The sequence below is a fragment of the Cystoisospora suis genome (assembly GCF_002600585.1).
Source record: "Cystoisospora suis strain Wien I chromosome Unknown contig_2043, whole genome shotgun sequence".
Taxonomy (NCBI): Eukaryota; Apicomplexa; class Conoidasida; order Eucoccidiorida; family Sarcocystidae; genus Cystoisospora; species Cystoisospora suis.
The window spans coordinates 1-21,942 of NW_027154842.1; the positions used below are offsets into that span (position 1 = coordinate 1).

The 21,942-nt window shown below is 49.6% G+C and overlaps 1 protein-coding gene across 1 annotated transcript; it reads left to right on the top strand.

Moving 5' to 3' along the window:
• Window positions 1-31: 31 nt before the first annotated feature.
• CSUI_004398 (uncharacterized protein) lies at window positions 32-20,756 on the top strand. The gene is made up of 2 exons (XM_068064589.1): window positions 32-16,961; window positions 17,671-20,756. Exons 1-2 carry the CDS (start codon window positions 415-417, stop codon window positions 19,502-19,504), a joined length of 18,381 nt encoding a protein of 6,126 aa, XP_067923433.1. The 5' UTR covers window positions 32-414; the 3' UTR covers window positions 19,505-20,756.
• Window positions 20,757-21,942: the final 1,186 nt, after the last annotated feature.

Sequence of the window (21,942 nt, forward strand, 5' to 3'; positions counted from 1 at the left end):
TCGTTTCTTTCGCGTTTCTGTCCTCTTCCTCGTTGTCCCGTTCCGGCGTTAGGGGTGTCTCGCAGGTCCAAGACTTGAACTAAGATCATTTCAAGAGGGAGCGAGTAACAGCCGGGTAAAGATGGATCATTTCTTTCTTTTTTCCCGCTGTCCCCATGTCTTCTTCCTTTCTTCCTTCAACTAGTTTGCACTTAAAGAAACACTGCTTCCACCCCTTCACTCCGTCGTCGCCGCCGTCGTCGAACCGGACTGAACCCACGGCAGCGGAAGTGGTTTAATTCTCGCTTTGGAGCAACGTCGAGGACACAAAGAGAGGGCACGAGAAAAGGATGTGTAACCTACAGAAGCAGCGTGAGGTGTCCTATTCTGCCCACCTTCAAGAGTCTAGCCTACCTTTTAGGAGACTTGGACATCATGGAGATCTTCAGTTCATCTCCATCGGCGTTGGGCGCGGGAGCAGTCGGAGACGAGTCATTCTGTCCGCATACCTCAAAGGAGGAAGACCAAGGCACCCTCAACGATCTCGGACAGGCAACCTCTTCAGAAAATAGCTTTTCCCTTTCTTCTAGGCGCGACGCCGCGACGAGCGGTGATGTGGTGGCGGATTTTTACGCCTCGCTGACTGCCCAAGCAGCGTTACCTGCGTTGCAGGTGCCTGGCCGGAGGCTTCTCCGGTGTACGTACATCGAGACAAATCGGCGGGCGTCAGATGGGGGCGGCTGTCCCGGCAGTTCCGAACCTGGGATAACTCGGACAAGTGTATTCAGAGCGTCTCCTACATACACCAGCTCAGGTGGTGGAAGACCCTCCGAGATTGCACGGGGAATGTACACTCCGGGAGGCGGGAGTTCTGGTGACTCGCGGTGTACTGACAGTGCGGGAAACGGAGGACTGGAGAGTAACAAATACACCTTGGAGCAGGGAAGGCACGCCGGTCGAGGGTCTGTGCAGTACTCGAGAGAGGCTCTTCCTAGCCCCATAGGGAGCCCCCAAGGCAGCTTGTCCATTTCGTACATGCACTCGTACGTCTCATCTGAACGGGGGAGTCACCTTTCTAATTCGGTCTCCGCAGCTTCAGGAGGAGATGGCGACGGGCGTGGGGGACTGCACTCGCGAGGAGAGGACAAGGAACCTTCCCAAGAGGGGTGTCCGTATATGCCGGGTGGAAGGAACTCTTGCGATGGGTGTGGGTATGCGCGGGACAAAAAGAAGCGCGGAGATTTCTACGGAGCTTCCAAAGGTAGAGACCGTTCTGGAAGGAGAGGAAGAAACCGAACAAGAAGGCACTCAGAACAGGGAGGCTTCTTCCGGAAGATCCAACAACAGGATCGATTCAGCGGTCGCGCAGCGGCAACTTCAGGTGGCACTTCCTTTATTCCGTTCCCTACGACTGCGGCAGAAAACATTGGCTTTTTCTCCCCTTCCACGTGGCCCGCTTTCTCCTCTCCGCCGTCAAGCTCTCAGTTCTCCTCCTCTTCCTTCTCAAATTCCTCTAACATGTCTTCGCGTGAACAGCCGGCGCAGTCGTTTCTCTCTCACACGACTGCTTCACTTCCTACTTCGCCTCCTTCACTCCCTTCTACGGCTTTCTCGCCGTTCCACCCAAGCGGCGGCTTTTTTTCTCCCTCGCCGCTTGTTACGAAAGAAAATGCAACAGGAAGAGATACCTTCATGTCCCCGGTCTCTTCGAGAGATGCACCACCGGGTGACAGGAATGACACATCAGAGGACCCAGAAGAGCATCAGGTGGTGAAAAAACAAGAGCGCCAGGATGAAACGAAGAAGACTCGTCTCCAATCAGAGAGGCTGACGAGGCAACTAGCTGAAGGCACTGGCTTCGGCGGTGAACATCCTGCTGTGGTCCGGAGTTCGTTCTCACATCCACCGCCAGAAGGCGAAGGGCAGGGAAAGGCGTCGCAAAAGTCACATTTGAACAAGCCAGATCTTTGTGAGCCGCGAGGTGGTCAGACTGACAAGCTCGATTCTGTCTGTACAGCAACTCCTCAAGGCGGTGGTAGCACCACACAATCTCATACGAAGCTAAGCAATACTGGACTGAGGTCTGAAACCAAGCAACGAGCCGACTCGCTTCACGTCGAGAAGAAAGACAAGACAGGAAAGAAACGCGCACCCCACGGAAAGCTCCCTTTAGAAGAAAGAGATCCATGGCAAGTGGTACCACAAGAGACTTTAGCTGTGCCTTCCCTTCCCGATGAACTTTCCTTCAAGTCTCCTCCGGAGAGGTCCGCCCTGGGAAACAAACAAGCGACAGGGACAGCGCCTTGCAGGTCTGACATAGGTTTGCGGAGTCCTGCTGCTGGTCGCATGCCTGATCCTGAGAGAGCGAAAACATCTATTCTCTGGCAACGAGCCAAGGAAAAAGGACTGCTAGCATCGCCCGAGAACCAGTCCAGGCCTGGAGCAGAGCCATCAGGAGGTCACAGACAGGGAGAGCGAAGTCGCAATCGTCATTTTAGACTGGCTGTGAAAGATCCTTGGCAAGCAGGAGAGGACAGCGAGACGGGTGGACTCGCAGGAGAAACGGGTATGTGTTTGCGTGGGGGTCCTGGCTTTGTGGATACAACAGAATTGACGAGACATTCACTATGTCAGCAAGAACGGAGAAAAAGCTCAGGTGATGTCGCCCCCCCTCTAGGTGGAGAGAGGCGTTCTATTCACCACAGAAAGGACGCACCTTCAGCCACGGGACAGCACGGCAGACTGGACTCAAATTTGTTCCCATCTCGAGAGAATGGGAACAAAGCAAATGACTGGGACAGGAAGGAAAAAAGACTTAGTAATGATTTCAGTGTACTTTCATCGCGTAATGCTTGGCAGGGAGATGTACAACGGGAGAAGAATGCAGCGAAAATTGAACAATCGTCACCGCGGTGGGGAATGACAGTGCGCGAAGGTCAACACGCTGAGAAGGCAAGGAAAGCACGATCATGCAACTCTGTGTCTCAGGCAGGCCGAAAATCCCGGCTTTCAGGCGCTACCTCACCGGGGTCGTTGCAGGATCCGTCATTTCGTCATTTTGCCGCTTCAATGTCTCCTCCTTCATACTCGCCTTCCCCGGGAGTCTCGAGTTGTTTCTTCTTTTCAACTTCTTCATCATCATCTCAAGGCGTATGCGCTTCTAGCACTGTGCGTGTTCCTCACTCTCCCACTTCAAGTTGCGGATGTCCGTCATCTTCCGCGGGGCTGTCTTCTTCTCCGTGCGACCCGTGGGGTTCCACGTCTGCAGCTCCTCCCGAGTGTTTGGCTGCTTCTGCCACTCTCGCTTCGTCTTCTCCAACACCTGTCACTTCTACTGCTTGTTCTTCTACTTCTGCTGCTGGCGTGTCTACACCCGTCTCACCTGTACCCCTATCTAGTCCTCCGTTTTCAGCGTCTTCATTTTGTACTCCTCCTCTACCTCAAGTCTGCGGGTTTTCTCCTTTTTCTGCGTCTTCTCTTCCTTTTTCATCTGTTGGGTCTCTCCCGTCGTCATCGCCGTTGTTTCCTGGGAGGTTTTCCTCTCCGTCATCCGAGACACTCCCTGTGTCCGTCACTTCTCTTCCTGCTCTTTCTTGTTCGTCTCCTTCAGTTCTTTCTTCTGTGTCTTCACCTGCGATTGGCGGTGCCGGCAACTCTTCCTCAGTTCAGTCATCTTCCTCCGCTACTTTCGCCTCGGCCGCGCAGTCTCGTGCTTGTCGGGTGGATCGCTCCTCCCCGCCAACGTCAGCCTTTGTTTCCGCTCTTTCTTCTTCGTCTTCACTTTCCACTTCGTCCGCTTCCTCATCCGTATCCTGTACCATGAGTCTCTCAGCGCCATCGGCCTCTCACTCAGGGGCATCGCCGACCCCGTCTCTTCTGCAAAGCGCTCAAAGCATGCCGCAGGCAGGATCATTCTCTGCTGAAGAAGCCCGCGGTCTCGCCGGCATCAGCGGCAGCGTGGGGATGACAACAGAGAACCAGCAAAGTCACTCGCAACACAGAAATGGCAAACAAAGGCGCTCTAGTAGTAAGCGCAGTTCAGACGGTGGGGCTGTCAAGGAGAGAGACAGTAGAAAGGAGAGCGGTTCTCATTTTCCCTGCTCTTTCGCCTCCTCGGCGTCTTTGTCTGGCGCCGCATCGTCTTCTTCTTTTTCTTCCACTCCTGCCACGGACGTGCAGGGCTCTTCCACAGTGCAGCTTTTGAAAGATTGTTCTTCATCGTCACCCATAGAAGTCTCTGGGGCCGCTGATGTCTCTCTAACCAGGCGAGACTTTTCCTCTCGTGGATTGTCCAAACGAGGGCATTACCCCGTCTGCCAGGGAACGTCTACTTCCGTGTCCCCAGAGAGCCCCGCTAGTTCTGTTGAGATTCAGTACGCGTCGTCTTCTACTTCTGTCTCGTGTTCTTCGTCCTCTTCCTCAGCTAACTGGTCACCGGAGAACCGACAACCGCCAGGTGCTTTTCAACGTGCCAGGCCTGGGTCATCTTCTTTGCAGTCCTCTTCTCCTGATGGTCCTGTTGTGCCAACCGTTTCTCAGTCATCTTCCTCCTCCGTCGTTACAGAAGTTCTCTCTTCTCAATCGCCGTCAGATCCTTCGGCCTGTACTCTTCCCCCTGGTGCGTTTGGTCCATCTGGTCAGGCTTCTCCGTCTGTCCGTCTGCCGAGGAAGGAGGCCGCACTTGCGGTTTATTCCTCAATGACGCCTGCACCTACAACCAGCTCCGGCGAGAAGCAGAAAGAAACGTCGCGGGTTTTATCGCGCTCCTCACAGGAGAAAGTCAATTTGATGTCGAGAGAACTGCCCAGAAAGAAACCTGGCTCCGCGCAGGGGGACGACGCATCTCAGGGAAAAAGAAGAGCAGAAAACGCGTTAGAAGCCCGGGGTGAACTCGAGTCTTCTCCGTTCAGAAGACGTAGCCGTTCCCCCGTGTCACGAGAACCGACACCGAGAGGGTCTTCAGGTTTTCTCAGGAAAGCTAACCGACATTTCCGACTCCCCTTCAAAGCTGAAGGTCATTCTCTTTCAAGTGAAGAAGAGGGAGAATGGGGAAGAACCACAGGCGCTTCGTCTCCGCTGGAGGAAGGGGAAATTGTGGAGACACCGGTGAAGATTCGCATGGCTGTACGATGTGAGCCTGGGAGGGAACGAGTAAGTGGAAGTCGAGGAGGGACGAAAGAGCTTCGTGGAGAAGACCCAGGTAGGGACAGAGTCTCTGTCACCTCTCCTGTGTCTCTCAGGAAGGAGCCGAAAAACAGACATGGTTCAGAGGAAGCGAGAAAGAGGGAGGATGATATTCGTCACTCTAGGGGGAACCACAGGAGAGACGCAAAAGAGAAAGGCAGAGCAGAGCATAGAAGTAGAAGACAGGAGAGCAAGAGAAAAGACGAAAAGAGGAGGAATAAGGAGAGGAGACATAGCAGGGAGGAGAAGAAGTGCAGGGAAGAGAAGGACCACAGGAGGGGACGTGATAGAAAGAAAGAGGAGCGCGAAAAGAGAGAAGACAAACCATCGCGATCACCTGGCCCTGGAGAGGATGCGTACACGAGAAGGGAGACGAGGGAGAAGAGGCGTAGCAGGAGCAATGAGAAAAAGAAAAAGAAAAAAGATGACAGGAGGCGAAGCCGTGAACGGGGGAGAGATGAAGAGTACGCAGATAGGAAAGATCAGCGAGCGAAAAAGAAGAAGACGGAGAAGAGAAAGAAGACATCAGATCGTTCCTCTGGCGAACACAGAAGAATTCACAAGGACAGGCATGCGAAGAAGGACAGGAAAGAAAGGAAGCGAAGTTTGTCCCGGAGGAGCTTAGATAAGCCAACCATACCTCAACTCAAGTCTTCTCCATCTTCTGTCCCGTCTTCTTCTTCTTTGTCTTCTTCGTCCTCCCCTACGTCCTCTTCATCGACAGTGTCGTCCTCCTCACCAAGCTCCCTCTCTTTCGCTTCTCCCCTCTCGTCCTCCCGTTTCCGTGTTTCTCCATCAGCGGTGCCCTCTCCAGCAGCTTCTTCGACGTCTTCCTCTTCCCTCGTCTCGTCGTCGTTAGTACGTGATTCCTCTTCTCCCCGCCCGGCGAGGGTTTCTCATTCTTATGTCTCGCCCTCTTCATCGTCTTCTCCCTCAAGAGGCCCGAAGTTGGTGACGTCCTCGGCCTTGCCCTGCAGCCATTCCCCGTCAATCGTTACTTCCGGATGTCCCATTCCCGATTCGTCGGCGTCAAAAAATACTCCCTCATCTTGTTCTACTTCCAACAATTCTTCTTACCCCTTATTGTCGACTCTGAGGAGTCATGTCGCCACATCTCCAGCAAAGTTGCCCGAGGTAGCTTCACCATGCTCTTCATCGTCTTCTCATCTTAGGACGTCTTTCTGTTCTTCGTTGGAAGTCAAGCAACTCGAACCACTCTCGCCTTCTTCTCTTTCAAGCTGTTCTGTTGCTGCGTCGTCCCCCTCGCCTCTTTCGCCTTCTCCTAGTGCTTCTCCTCGCAAGACCCTCTCAAAATCAGATAAAGAACACGCGCCTCCGAAGGTGCTGCCGTTTGATGCGGCAGCAGACGTGCTTCCACGTCGTCCTCCCTCTTTTTTTTCATTGGCCGCATCTCCCCGTCGTCTGTCCCGACCGGAATCTTCTCTCCGTGAGTTTGTCTCTCCCTTCTCTACTTCATGTGCCAGAGAGCTTCCGTCCGGTAGGGAAGAGCGTCACAGTCCCGAAGACTACTCTTCCCTGTCATCTCTATCGTCTCCAGCACACACTTATAGTGTAGAAAGTACAACACCTGCCTCTGCTGTCTTTGTGTCTCCCCCCGTATGTTCTTTCCCAGAGACAACAGTAGAAGGTTCGACAATTCCCTCGGTAAGAGAAAAAAGTGCTTGCATCGGATCAAGCGATGGGGAACAGCACAGTGGGGAGGGACAGAGGAGATTAAGGAAAGATAACGATGTTTCAGAGACCGGCAAAAAGGCGACGCACCAACTACAGGATGAGATCTCGAGACGTTTTCTGTCGTTCCCATCGTCTGACTCGCCTTGTCCACCTACCTGTTCTGGTGTACATATGGCTTCTTCCTCGTCTTACTCTTCTTCTTCCACTATTGCATCTTCTGCGTCTTCTTTGCCACTTGTGTCTCGTGCATTTCCTTTGTCTTCTTCGCCTTGCGCCTTCACAAAGATTGCATGTCGGCCACAAACCAGCACTCTTGAGGAGAGAACTGGTGCTTTACCGAGTGGTGCTGAAGGGCTTCCGGCAGTGTCAGTAAGCTCATCCCCGTCCTGCTCTGTACTGGTGCAATGTGAGGAGACGCGAAGGGAGAGACAGGAGAAAGTGGTCAAGGGGCAAGGGATCTCTGAGCAAAAAAAGGCAGTAGACCGCAGTACCATTTGGAGGACGCATGAGACTGATGGCACATGTAAGAAGAGAGCCGACTCTCCCTTGGAAGGAGGTTCACAGAAAGGAGGAAGAGCTGTCGAAGATACTGCTACAAAGTCGACGGAGAAGATGAGAGATTCTGGAGAGAAGGTTTTCCACGTACACCCGGCACTTGGGAAGGAAACACCGACAAGAGAAGTAACAGAGGAGAAGAGGAGTACAAAGGAGAGTACGAGAGAACAAGTAAGCCGCTCTCAAGCAGGCGAGGAAGTAGGAGAACAAGAGACCTCCGGAAGCAGAGACGAGAGGTTTGTTAGCATGGAAAAAAGCAAGACCTCCAGCAGTGGAAAGAGCACTGAGAAGCAGCAGCGCTCGTGTAAGGACAGGCCGACGTTGCCTGAGGAAAAGGGAGAAGTTCTACGAAGATACAGGCATGAGGGAAACGAAGAATCCAACTTGGTGTATACGGAGAAAGGCAAAGGGGAAGAAAAAGGTCAGCGGATGAGAGAGAAGACCAATGCTGAAGATAGTGATGGCGAAAACAATGCCGTGAAAAAGGAAGCTTCCATTCCGCTCTCAACGAACTCAGGAACGGGAAGGATGTCAGCGCCCCGGGAAGCGACAGCTGTTGGTGATTCGGCCGCTTTCTTTTCCCCTGTCTCTGAGATGTCACACACAGTTCATAGACAAGGTATGGAAAAGAAGATAGAGGCGAGCAAACCTCGCGTGTCCAGTTTAACCGTAACTGAGATAACAAGAGAGAAAACCGTGAAGGAACCCAGTGAAGAGGAAAATAAGAGGGCTACGCCGTCGGAGTTCTCTTCGTCAGATGACAGTGAGATTTCAGAACCATCTCCCCTGTGTACTTCACGTAAACGGAGCCAGGAAACGAGTGAGGAGAGCAGAAGAAAAGAGAAAGAGGAAAAAAGACCGTTTGGTAGTACTCAGGAGAGTCCATTGCTCTCCCCATTCTCCCATCTCAGCATGCCTCCTGGAACTAGAAGGGAGATCAATGAAACATTACCTATATTCTCTCCTCCTCTTGTTGTTTCAAAGTTGGGTTTACTTTCTTCCCCCGGCTCCCCTCCTCAAGGATCTTCTGGTCTCTTTTCATGTCCTCAGGGAACTCCTTCTTCCTTCTCTTCTGTTTCCTTACCAGATACCGAGTCTCCCGAGTTGTCCCAGAAAGCAAGAAACGAGTTCCCTTCCCCCTTCACCGACAGGAGAGTTTTTGAAACAAAGGTCTCCTCTTGCTCAAAGTCACCCATGAATAGGAAAGAAAAGCTGGAAAGGACCATTGCCACCTGTTCAGAAATAGATGGGAGCCTTCATCCGGCATCGTCAGCAGCAGCTGAAGCGCGGGCGACGCTGTTTGCACTTTCACCGTGTCCTCAGGAACCACCAACGTCATCCTCACCCTCGCTAAGCCAAGAGGCCTCACCTGCCTTTCCAAGTGAGGTGCCAATAAAGAAGGCGACAAGATGCAGTTCTTCACCTCTCTCCCACGAAGGTCTAGCTGCTAATGGGAGAGATTGGATTGAAAAGGAAATTGCCCGTTGGGTAGGAGAGCAAAAGGAGAGATCAGATGTACTAGGACAGAAAAAAAAAAAGAGGAAACCCCGGGGGCCGTGCCATTCGGATAATCTGCGCTCTCGGTCGTCTTCGCTTCAAAGACCTCTCACCGTGACTGGAGACCCGGTGACTCCGGATGTAGAAGTCTCTTCGTCTGCTTCTTCAGCTTCTTCAGAAGTGACTCCGTCTTGCTTCCCAGACAATCAACCTGAGTCGACCAAGAAGAACAACATTGCGGAAGCGTCTTCAGCTATACCTGAGGCGGCTTCGCAGTCACAGAGTCAGATGAATGAGAGAAGTATTCCGGTCGCCGTCGTTTCTTCTTGCTCTCAAGGACAGAAGAACGCGGCGCGTCCCTGCGTGGAGAAACATCTTGCTAGACACGAAAGCAGAGATTCTTTCAAAGACCAACAGGCGAGCAGTCCTCGAGGGGATACTTCTCTTGAGGAAGGGACGAGTGTCTCAAGCCAATCTTGTCATCGTCAGGCAGTTAGGATGGAAAGTATGGCTTCCTCGATCGAAAGAAGAAGAACCATTTCTTCTTCTCCTCTTTCGAGGCCCTCTGATATCATTCCCCCTACTCCCGACGAACTCTTGAGATCCGGTGGCAAGCCGACGGAAGAAATCTCTTCCTCATCAGGAGTGACAAAGAACGCTGCACTTGAGGGTTCGTATAGTCTTTCTGCTGAAACGGCGGCATGCTCCACCACTGCCATCTGCCCAAGTATGAAAGCGGATACACCTTCAACAGAACATCCCCCGACTGACTCTTCATTATCAAGGGATTTCAAGAGGAATGAATCTCCTGTTCTGGGCTCTTCTGAGGAAATCACACCTCAAAGCGGTTCTGCCTTCTCTTCAACAACACGCGTCTTTGTAGGAAGTACAGAAGAAGGAAAATCAGGGGGAGGACGTCACGAAGGGATCGGTCATGTTCCCAAGGTCAAGCCATCAGCAAAAGCTGCCGCAGCAGCCGCAGTTGCTGCTCTTCGTCGATCTCGATCTCGATCTTGTACTACTCCTGGTTCTTGCAAGAGTTCATCGTTGACGACCTTAAGCCCTCTGGATCACATGTCTCCATCCTCTCCGGGTTATCTGCCTGAAAAGAGAGATCTAAACAACAAGGAAGACACGACGAAGAAGAAAGAAGGACAAGACCAAGAAGCGACGTTGTGTTTGGCAGGTAATGAGAGTGGACCCATGAAGGAATTTCGAAGCAAGGCCTCATCTGCAGATGTTAACGGGGAGGCACGAGGGGCAGGAGGGGAGGTCCAGCTGAAAAGCAACGTGAGAATGGATTCGTTCAGGAAAGACAATGAAACGGACATGCATGATAGCAAGTCATCCAGCAGGAGGATGGCGGAGAACAGACCCGAAGAAATCGGAAAGAGAAAGCAGGTGGACGAGATTTCAATTCATCCCGGAGAGCCTCTTTCTACCATGGCTACAGAAGAAAGAGGGAGAGGTGACAACTACGCAGGAGAGAGAAGAGAAAGCGGAGACAATGAAAGGAGAGAAGAAAAGAACCTCACAGCTGATACGAAGGTGCATGAAGACGAGACCGCCGAAAGGGGAAGGAACGTCGATAAACTGTTTGAAGAGGAAAGGAAGGCTCGCGAAATGAAGGCAAAGGTAGTAAGAACAGGAGAAGAAGTGCAGGAGAAGGGGTTGAGACACACCAGTGAGAGAGAGCATGAGGAGAGCGTGGCACAAGATATAACAGACGAGAAGCAGAAAGGTACCCAACATTTACAGGAGTGCGTCAGAATAGAGACACTGGGCCAGCAACAGGAAAAAGAAGAACAAAAGAGAGAGGGAGAGGATGAAAAGGCGAAGAAGGAGCGAGAAAGCCAACTAGCGAATGAGCGCCAGCAACCTGGACTGATGGATTCAAAGGGGCATGGTGAATGCACTCGCCAAGGAGAAGAGGCATCCGAAGTCACATCGTTACAGTGTGATAGAGTGACGGATCTCTCTGAACCGCCTGAATCTCCCGATCATCATCATTGCCTTGGAGAAGGGAAAGAACCTAATACATCAACCATTGAGCAAGGTGTCAAGTGGAGTCTCCGAACGAGGAGCCGGGCGAGTAAGGTGCAATCCAGCGAAGATAAGGGAGCGAAAGGCCAGGAAGGAGAGGTTCTAGATGTTGCGCTCGACAAGGGCGAGGCTGGTCAGCGAAGAGAACCGTACACGCAGAGAATCATCGAAACTAGAAGAGCAAAGAAGAAAAAGACACCTGAAGAAAGCCATGACACACACACACGACCTGCCTCTGCAGATGGAAATGAAGGAAAGACACGGGACATTACAGGAGTTTCAAATGAAGGAGAAAAGATAGATCGCCATCATGATGATGATGAAGTCTCTCCAGATGAGGCCTTCCGGTCTTCCGCCTTGCAGCTTAAACAGCGGGACGAGAGAAGAGGTGTTTCTGAATCTGATCTACAAGTTAGTGGTGAAGAAAAGAAGCAAGAAGGACTAGACGTTGATCAGGCAGAAGCTTCGACAGAGAGAAGACGTGCGAAGTCTTCGAAGAAGACGAGGAGCGCGAGAAAGAGAGAAACGAAGACCAGAGAGGATAACCAGAGAGAGAAAGACAACAGTGAAGAAGAAGAAAACAGCTGCCTTTTTGAAGGTGGTCTTGAGGAAGAGAAGAAAAATAGCACCCCAGTATCTAATGATGATCCCAGTTCGGCCTTGGATATCCGGCAGCTACGGTCTCGTCGTCTTCCCAGAACGACTACTACAGAAGGAACCCATGAAGAGAGTGAACGAGATCAGAAGAGAAAAAAGCAACAACCTTCATGCTGCGGCGTCTCCTCAGTACAGACTCCAGGGAAGGATAGCTCAACGAATGTGGCAGGTGGTGACCTCCAGTCACTGCATGACACGACGGGGACAGAGGGAGGAGGTTTAGAGGTAGATGTTTCTTCACTTCAAAGAGAGTCTTCTTCTGTAGGGACAGCGAAGGCGCGACGAGACAAAGAGCCAACACCATCACATTCTACGGGGAAAAAACAGATGAAGGAAATCACGTCCGTTTCCCCTTCTTCTCAAATCTTGTTATCTCCTGTTTCTAAACCCCCGCTTCTTCCCAGTGAAAATAACGATCTGGAGGTGGTGCTCATTCAGGAACAGGAAGGGGAAGAAGGAGAAAAGGCAAACGGAGAAAGTGGGTTACTTGTGTCGGTCGATGCGCTGACAAGTCGAGAAGGAGAAAAAGAAGCAAAGAGATCGAAAGACGGAGGACGTCTTGTCGACGATAGAGAACAACATCATACACCGGAGTGTCCTCGACAGCCGGAAAATGCCAAAGAAGAAGAAGAACCAAAGCAAAGCGCAACGTCCTCCCCTTCATTCTCTCGCTTGCCACTTCGCTTCACCCAAGAAGGAAGAGGCACTCCAAAGTCCCAACACGAAGACAAAGGAGAAGAACAAGCAGCAACACGTTCTCTCCCATGTTCGCTCATAGGTAGTAGAGAGGAAGACGTGAAACCAGCGCAGGCCAGAACTAGTTTGGTACAGTCGGTAGACCAAGGCAAAGGGGAAGAAGTGAAAGAGAATGAAGATGGTGTAGGTCTTTCTGAAGGAAGTGACCTAGAGAAACTCATTCAGAATAGCGATGAGGGAGAAGAAGAGATGCTAGAGGAAGAGGATGAAGAGAGAGAGTTAGCCATGGAGCACTGTCTAGAAGCGAACGACGATTCCCAAAGAAAAGACTCTTCTTACGGCTCCCCCCGTTGGAATGCTGAGTGGTGGGATCATGTGGGGTGGATCGAAGTCTCGAGAGAAGATCGCCTCGGCAGGGGGACATTCGGAGATGTCTTTCAAGCGCGATGGAGAAGTGATATGCAGCCTCTCACTTGCTGTGTTAAATGTACGAACTCCAATAATAACAGAGTGGAAGAGCCTGGAGGACAGGAGTCTTGCCAAGGAGAAGCATCACACTCGTCAAGAGGTGACGAACACGGGAGAGAGGGAGAAGAAGAGACGACGACGAACGCTACAACAGCAGGCGGAGTGGAGGAGGCCAGTGAAAGGCAGGTACTTAATCGCTGTACTAAATTCCTTTCATCTACTAATCGGACACGCGTCTCTCTCTCTGGCTTGGCGGCTTCGACGTTTGCTTCTTTTCCGGAGTGCTCATGGTGTCTAGACAACCGTTCGCAAATGGTATGCTTAGCTGTCAAGGAATATAAGGCTCAGCTTTCTGCACCCTTTCAGTTCCTTAGAGAAGAAGCCTTCATGCGTCATTTTAACGCTCATGTTATCCGACCGTTAGCTACACGATCATGTAAAGAAGTTCGAAATTCTCTGGTTCTCCATACGAAGGCCCCCGCGCCTCCTCTCAAAGAAAAAGAAGGGGCAGCTAAACAGCAAGAGGACGTAAGTGAGATGCGTAGGGAGAAAAAGAACAGCAAGAATGAGCCAGTAGGGAATGAAGTAGAAGGAAGAGAAGGAAGTCCAGCGGATAAGAAAGATCCAAGTAACGGGGAAGATGGAGGTCTGGTGGCAAAAAAGGAATCTTCAGGAACGGGAGGAAGTCAGAGGAATATTGGTTTCTCACGGAGAAAGGAAGAAATCGCTCGTCTTTCAAGCAAAGAAGGCCAGTCTGTCCCTAGAGGACGTGAGGAGAAGCCTCACGAAGTACAAAGGAGTGGGGAAGCACTGAGGAAATTTCAGCTTCTGATGCCTCGTGCTCAGGGAGACTTAACGCGAATGTTGAAGCGACTTGTACTAAGAAGAGCCAAGTTAAAGCTTCTTCTTGCTTGGGAAGAAGAGAGGCTTTCTCTTGAAGCTGCTGGCCAAAGAAACTTCTCTACAGGACTGGCAATGCCAGAACAGACAGAGAGGAAAACTGTACACGAGGAAGCAAAGGAGAAGAAGAAGAATACTGTGAGTGACGAGAGTGGATCAAAGGAGGAGGAGAAGAAAACGACAAAGGAAGGAGAACAAGGGGATGGGACTTCGCTGGTGAAGAGTGTGGATGCAAGCGGAAAACAAGCAACTCCTGCAGTAGCTCTTACGACTACTACTACTACTACTGCTGGTCTTTCTCTAGCGTCATTATCATCTTCCTCGAATACCTCATCGGATAGTCTGACGTCATCTTCGTCTTCACTCTCTTCTTCGAGGAAGGGATGGGGTTCCTGGGGGGCTCCAGGTTTAACGGAGTTTGAAGTGAAGTTCTTGATGGCTCAGCTTCTTAGTGGCGGAGCATTCCTTCAATGTTGCTGCGAGGCAGATATTGCTCGTATAGTAGATGTGAAACCATCGAATGTCCTTGTGTTTTGTCGGCCACAGGATATTTACTCTCCTCTCCGATGGCTTCTATGTCTAGCCGATTTCGGATCGTCTTTAGTTCTTCATCCAACAGAACACCTCTCAGCTTCAACTCCATGGGCAGCAGGGTTGGACGAGAAGAGGAGATGTTGGCGCGTACAAGTTCAGAAACAGTTAGCTACATACAATCAAGGAACAACGTACACCAATGCACCAGAGGCGTTACGATTTGATCGATTTGGAAGACTGAGAGATCCTTCAGGCCCCATCCTAGCCTCTCTAATATCTTCTCCTAGTGGAGATGGGTTACTACAAGGAGGAGAAGCTTCTCATCGGAAGAGACTTATAGTTTCTGCACGAGGCAAAGAACGTTCTTCTCCTGACGGGGTCAATGCATCTGCTTCGTGGTCTCGGGGAAATAGCAGCGGGGGAGTAAGACTGCAACAAGGAACGGGGGAGAGAGGAACTTGGCTACTAAGCGGAGGAGGACGATGTAGAAGACGGATAGAGGGAGACGGAGAAGAAGCGTATTCTTTCGAAAGAAGAGATAGAAAACTTTTGATGCCTTCTTTTGGCGTTTCTTCACGAGATGAAGAACGAAAGAAGAGACTGCGAGGAGAAAATTCTGTGTCGGATCTAGAGAGAAAGAACGGAAAGATTGTTAGAACAAGTCCATTGCCTATGTCTTCTGTAGGGGATCATAAGCACCTAGGTCATCACGAGAACAGTACAGGGAATCAACGTGTGGATGGCCGGGTGTGTGTACAGTCTGTTCAAACGACTACTGGAGTGGGAGGTAGCAGTCGAGCAGAGGGTAGCAAGGTCTGTGGAGAAGAGACAGGTGAAGAAGAGAGAAAGAAAAGAAGGATTCTAGTGGAAGCAAGCAGAGGAGAAATTGGTCGGGACGAACGTCTCATAGGTGGAGATGCCAAAGAAGACATGCTGTTTTCGTCCTCATTTTCTGTGTCTAAAGATGTAGGGTACGGTCTCAGTCATAACAGCAATGATAAAGATCTAAACTTACAACGTTCAACTCCTCATATCGCTTCTACCCGTCTTCACCTTAATTCCAGTTCCGGAGCAGGCAATGAGAAGGGGAACTCGAGTCTTCACCAGATGTGCCTCTTGTCTTCTCAGAGCGGGAAGAGCTACTCTCTTTCCTCACGGGCAGGAGGAATAGGAGGGGCAGGCAATACTCATAGCAATACAAGCGGGCAGAGTAATAGCGGTAGTAGCAGTACTGTCAGCATTAGTAGTATTACCACGGTCTCCTCAGGGACACGTCAAAAGGAGAAGGAATGGCTACGTCAGCTAAAGAAGCATCAGATGTTAGGGATCGTAGGTCTATGTAATCAGAACAGTCTAGAAAAGAACACAGCGACGGTCTCTTCCACCGGGAGACTGGGCGGAGGGAGTGCGGGACAGGGGATAGCAAGGAAGGGAAGAGAGGAGCAGGGGGAAAATTTCCTTGGCAGATTGGTTAGTAAGGTGCATGCGAAGAGGAGGCTTGTCGAGCGTGAACTGGAAGGCGAGAGACGAGACAAAGGAACGAGCTCGGTTCTTACAAAGAGAGGAGGAGAATCAGCTGTTGTAGAGAAAGAGACTGCAGGTGGGATGCTGGAGAAAGGAGACCATGAAGAAGAGGAACACAAGAAAACAGAAGGCTCGAAGACAGATGGATCATCGAAGGAGAAAGGTACAACAAGTCATCTCACTGAGAATTTACGTGGAGGGGAGAAGGAAAGGAATCAGGAGAGAGAAATCGAAGGTCGTAAATGTCATACGATTTCACCAAGAGGAGGTAGCGGCAAGAATCCACCCGGACGTCCTGAAAGACGCTCAACAATTCTAGCAGAGGGCGAGGAAGTAACAAAAGAAACACGTGGATTGAGACAAGTGTTGAGTGGTCCTCGAGGGAGCGGGTGTACATCGACAGGGGGGGAACAGAAACGAAAGGAAGCAACCCCAGTTCAGCATCTGCCTATAACAAAGCATTCAGATGCTTGGAGCTTTGGAGTCACCTTAGGAGAGCTTGCGAAAGGAGGAGGTTGTTGTTGTTGCCCTGCATTCAGACGATGGCAAAAGCTTCGGGATGGATTCCACGAAGGAGAGGGAGAAGACGAACAAGATGAAGGACAGTGTACTTGTATGACTCCTTTGACAAGTGAACTGTTTGAAAAGGCGGAAAAGAAAGCCCGAGTCATCTTACGGAGAATGAGGACGCAGAAACTGGCTGAAAGGGATTCCGTGAATCTTCCTCTATCTTCTAGTAGGATGCCCCTGGACTCCCCTGCTTCTCTACCTTCCACGGGAGAACGCCGAGGGATAGGGAACGGGTGGGCCACGAAGGCCGGAAGTGGAGGACATGACGGGAATGGGATGAAGAGACGAGACAAGGAGAAGAACGAGGAGAACAAAACAGAGGATCAAAAAGAAGAATGCAACCACAATACAGCAATGAGAACAGATACGTCGAAGGATCGTGAGGCTTTTGTGCTTTCTTCAATATGGGGAACATTACCAAGACAATACGGGACATATTGGAGAGCAGCGAAAGAGGTTGTTATATCGATTGGACATGGCTTGTTTCGATTGAAGGGAGAAGAAGAACAAAAGAAACTACGAGAGAAAGCTCGGGCTTCGGCTATGAGATGGTGTGGAAGACCTGCTGAGGCACTTGATGAAGAGGAGACGAGACAGCTTCACAAGCTTGCCTGGAATTGGGTGATTGCTATGCAGACTGCCTGGCTGTGTGATTGCCCGTAAGAAGAAAGAAGAAACATCCACAAGGAAACGATGAAACAGAAAAACAAACCGAAAGGAGCAGGGGCGGAATACACCTACACCTTCCACACGTATACGTGGAGTCAGTGTCTATGTATCTTATGAACAGAAGGGCTCCCGAAGCTCAACACGAAACACTTTCTACCTATCCTCTACTAGCTTCCGCTCTTCACCATACGCGTTGAAATTCCTCTTCTCTCAGCAGATACCTCTCTCTCCGCCTTACCGTTCGGCGTCTCTGGACTGGATACTTGTAGAACTGCCAGAAAGTTTGTTCGGGAGCAAGAAGGCTTGGCATTCTTTTCTTTGTATTTCGCATTGCCTTTCTTTTCTTCTCGTGAGCACGCCGGCAGGGGGGCGTCAGTCACAGCATCGTTCCTTGCTTTGTTCACGTTTTTTTCTTGCACATCTATAGACACCTCTCACGTATATCTACACACTTCAGTACACGCAGGTTCCTCTGTCCTTAGCATAATACATGCGAGCCTTCTCTCCGGCCACTCAGGGAGGTACATACACGTCTTTCTTTATTCGTTGCCGGATCTTTCTTCGGCACGCTTCGCAGAACATCTGTTGGTTTATCTACATCCATTTCTGTCCAGCCCTCTCCTGTGATATTTTACTGCTTCTCTCGTTGTCTACTTATATGTTTCGTGTCTCATTTCTTTCTTTTCTCTTCTTTCTCAGGGATTCTCAGAGAGTCTCTCGGCTTCGTCAGCATTCTGCTTTAGCTTATCCATACTCCTCGAGTTTTTCTCCTTCGTTTTGGTCCCTTCTTTCATCTCTGTTAGCTTACTCAGCTTCGGAACGCCTTCTCCCTGCTGAAGCATTGGGACATACATGGTTTTCTGTCTCTCAGACAAGAACAGCAACGACCTCTCCAATGGAACTTTTCACATTGATTGATTCTCTTCCTGGATTTCAGGAACTTCATCTACCTGCTGAACATCGTACAGATCGAAATAAAAGACTTCGATACAATGCGCCACCTACAGGACCTTCAGGGCTAGCGGGGGGTATACCCGTCTTAGGCTCACTAAGAGGAAAAGCAAACAGCCGTGTTGCTAAACAGCCTTGCCAACAACATTTACCTTCCTCTGCGATTTCTTCTCCTATAACCACAGCTGTCCCTTCTTGTACCAGTGCAGGAAGTATGACGACCACCTCCGTCTCATCATCGGTACTTCCCGATACTGATTTGAAGAAGACGAAAGATACCTTTTCACACACGAGGAAAGACAAGAGTAGTCTCTTAGCAACATCCTCTCGCTATTCTTCTTCTCCTTTATATGGCGGATATGGGTGCGTAGCACGTCGACCCCATGCATGGTATACAGGAGCTTTACATGGAGTATCTCCTTCTCACTCTGCCTCTTTAGTTGCCTCGCTCCTCTCTAGCAATCGAAGTCTTTCTTCAGAGAGCAAACACAACGGAAATCCTGGTCTAGATGCAGGTAATCGTCACGGTGTAAAGGGTCTCATCCTTACAAGCAATAGCAACAATCTCTCTGCCTCCGACACTTTGTCTCGTTCTGGGATAAAAGAGAAAGACGACAATATGAAAGGCATTGTCATCACGAGAAAACACCAAGACGAGGAAGGAGATGCACATAGATCTGCAAAGAATGCTGCTGTTGTTATAGCCAGAGATGAGCGAGAGGAGAGCAATGATGATAGAGGTGGAGAACGCATTCCTAATGAAGGGGAAGAAGGTCGTTCTGACGCTCAGGGCAGTAGTAAAGACAGAGGAGAAGAGCGAACAAATGTCGAAACGCACATGGGAGAAAGTGGAGAACAAGGAAGCTTGAATGATCTGATGATAACGTATGGAGGCGAGCAGGATGAACATAATAAGGAGAATGATTCGAACGGGAATTCACATCATCTTCTTCGTCCAAATCAGAAGATGAAGAAACAAGATTCTTTCAGTTATAATGGAAATGGAGAGACAGCAAAAACAAAGCTTACACAAATGTCATCATGTCAGATAGATACAAAGGCATCTTGTCTTATCGACACCCCCATGGGTGACCCTGAGGGGACAAGGGACGCGAAGGAGAAAGAAGAAGCAGAAGAAAAGGAAAATTGTAGAAAGATGGCTTTGGAAAAGAATCTGAAGAATATCTCTCTGTTTTATCTTGCTCCTTGGCAGGTTGCGGGATGTTCCGCAGATGAATTTGTTCAAGCTGTATGCACACAGGAGGCGCATGTACTAAGTAAGAATGAAAGGCTTCTATGGGGAAGAACAGGGCTAGTTCTGAAGACGCTTCTTTCTCTCAAACAAAAACATTCGTGGAGTTGGGAGGAAGTATGTTCATCTTATGCAGCTCATAAACTCGGTGAAAAGCTTCTTCAAATGCATGACGAAAAGATGAAAAAACTCTCGAAGAGCTCACTCGGGGGGGGGTCTCTCGTTACTTCTTCTTTATCTTCGTCGCTTCCGTTCATCGATAAAACGATCAGTAACAGAAGACATGCGCAACAACAGGAGGAAGAAGAAAAGGAAATGCAAGCGCAGTAGTGATGTATGTATCTTCAACCCCTGGGTACTTTCCTTTTCTTTTCCAAAATACATAGCGATGCAATGCAAGAAGAGAGAGATACATCAATCCTGTGGACATGTGAGGCGAGTGCTGGGCTCTCTTGATGGCCACTGGCGCGACAGTTGTTACGTGTGGAGCGGAAGGAAATCTCTTTAATTGTTTTTCTCATTCCTATTATGCGCCCTCAGCGTTGAGAGGAATCATGTGCTTCTTTCCTTGTATATATGTTTACATATGTATTCATTTCAATTCTGTCTTGTATGCACCTGGAGACATTCTTCTCGTGTTGACGTCATTGTCTTGACAGAAGAAGGGATGGACGAAGTTGTCGATTTGATTATTTTCTTTCCTGTGTGAAAGACATCCTCTGTCTTGTTTTGTTGTCTGTTGTTATCACATTCACTTTGTACGTCCTCTTACGCGGCATTCAGCAGCCCAAGGAGGTATGTTTAGTCAGGTGTAAAACGCATTGCCTTCTGTCTTTCATATACGTTGTCTCATCACTGTTCCTTTTCCATACTTTCCCTCTCTCTACCGCGTTGCAGCGTGCAAGCTCGTTGTAAGGTCTACGACATATCTTTACGTATATGCGCATGTATATGCGTACACGCGAATATGTGAGTATGTAAATACGTAAGGACAGAGTTTTTTATGTCTATCTACATCAATGAGTACACAGGTGGAGCAAGACGTCTGGGTACTTGAAATCACCATGCCACCTCAGTTCTCTTTGAATGTAGGCAGATAAATTTGAATGCTCTAAAGTGTAAAACGAAGCAGGTTCTTTATGATAATGCAGTTATCGTTGAAAGAAAAAGGGGAGCCGAGGTGTCAGTACACCTGAAGGGAATTAACATCTACATGATCGAAAAGAAGGAGGTCATCATCATCTAGAAGAACAGAAAAAAGATGAGAGACCTCCACATTTGTCATGACTTGCTTGACAACGGGAGAGAGAAATTCCTCCTTTTCTTTCCCTATCTTTTGTCTTCCCGTCGAATCTCTGGTTCGTTGTTTTCAAGTTGTGCTTCTCCTGGACATACGGAAAAGGGTTTTCGCTTCTTGTCTTGGTCTATTTAAGTGTATCAGAACAATAGAAAGGAGAAGAGTTCTTTTGTGCTATTTTTTGTTGTGTCTTCGAAAAGACACAATTACGAGTGGGAGGACGAAAGTACGGAAAACGGTATCTGAGAGACCTGTCTTCTGTTCAACTTTTTTTTTAATCCTGATAATGACGATTATCTGGTCTACTCATGTGTGCATTCTCTCTTCTCTGTGACGATACGATCTCGGAGAAGGGCGAAGGAGATCTTGACGTTCACCTAAGGAACGGTTGGAACACTAAGAGAGCACCGCTCGCGCTCACTATCTTTTCTAATTTCAGTCTACCCCAGGGGAAGTTAAGGTGTATCATATACACATCGTTGAGAAGAACCAGTAGGTGGTGATAGTAAGAGATGGAAGAATCATGCTCACTGTGGCTTTCATCTGCCCCGAGATCGAGAGACTTCGTTTTCTGTCTCGCTGAGGGTTTCAACTCCTCATTCGAGCTCTTCATTAGATATATTACTCAGCCCTAAGGAGAATCTCCGTAGATGAGTATCATTAGTTACATGAGGATTGGCACCTTATCTGACTAGGCGATGCGCGGCGTACAGATTTCCGTGTAACGACAAAGGTGCTGGAAGTAGATGCCCGAAGGAACCGTTCTGTACATTGGTGAGATCTTCATTATGTACGTATACGTTGTTACCGATGACGGCGATGGGTCTGCTACTACTACTACGGCAATATCAAATCTTACTACCTTCAGCAATTGATATAGTCTCACACTGTACATGCTGCACGAGCTCTTCAACGAGGGGAGAAGCCGGCAAGAGACATACACACCTTGTCTGTCATGATGACGGTGTAGGTTTAATGAACGCCATTGAAGACTTCGTATTATCTGGAGCCGTACGCACGCTTGCGCTCGGATTCCTGCACCACTCAGGGGTCCGCCAGCCCCCCGCACCGAAGTCGGGTTTGGTCATGTCGCAGTAGAGCAATACTTTCACTAAGTCCCGGTTTTTCTCCTCGCTTGCCTTTCTCGAGTCTTGCATGCGAGTTTTTTTCCCATAGAGGTACATCCCGTCAACATCGCCGACAATCGTCAAGAACAACATCGACAAGGACGCGCCGACAATCGGTATGGACAGCATCGACAATCGACAAACACTTCTTCGTTTCGCAATAACATTGGCAAATTAATGACATTGGCACAACGCACGAGCGGACAGATGCGTTGCCGGTATAGTGACGGGAAAATGGTGCTTGAAATCGTGAGACCCTGTCACTTGTCTTTGTTGTGCTTCTTCAGCACGTCACAGTTCAAGAGGGTTGGTCGAGCACTGGAAGTTCCCTTGTTACGTTTCCC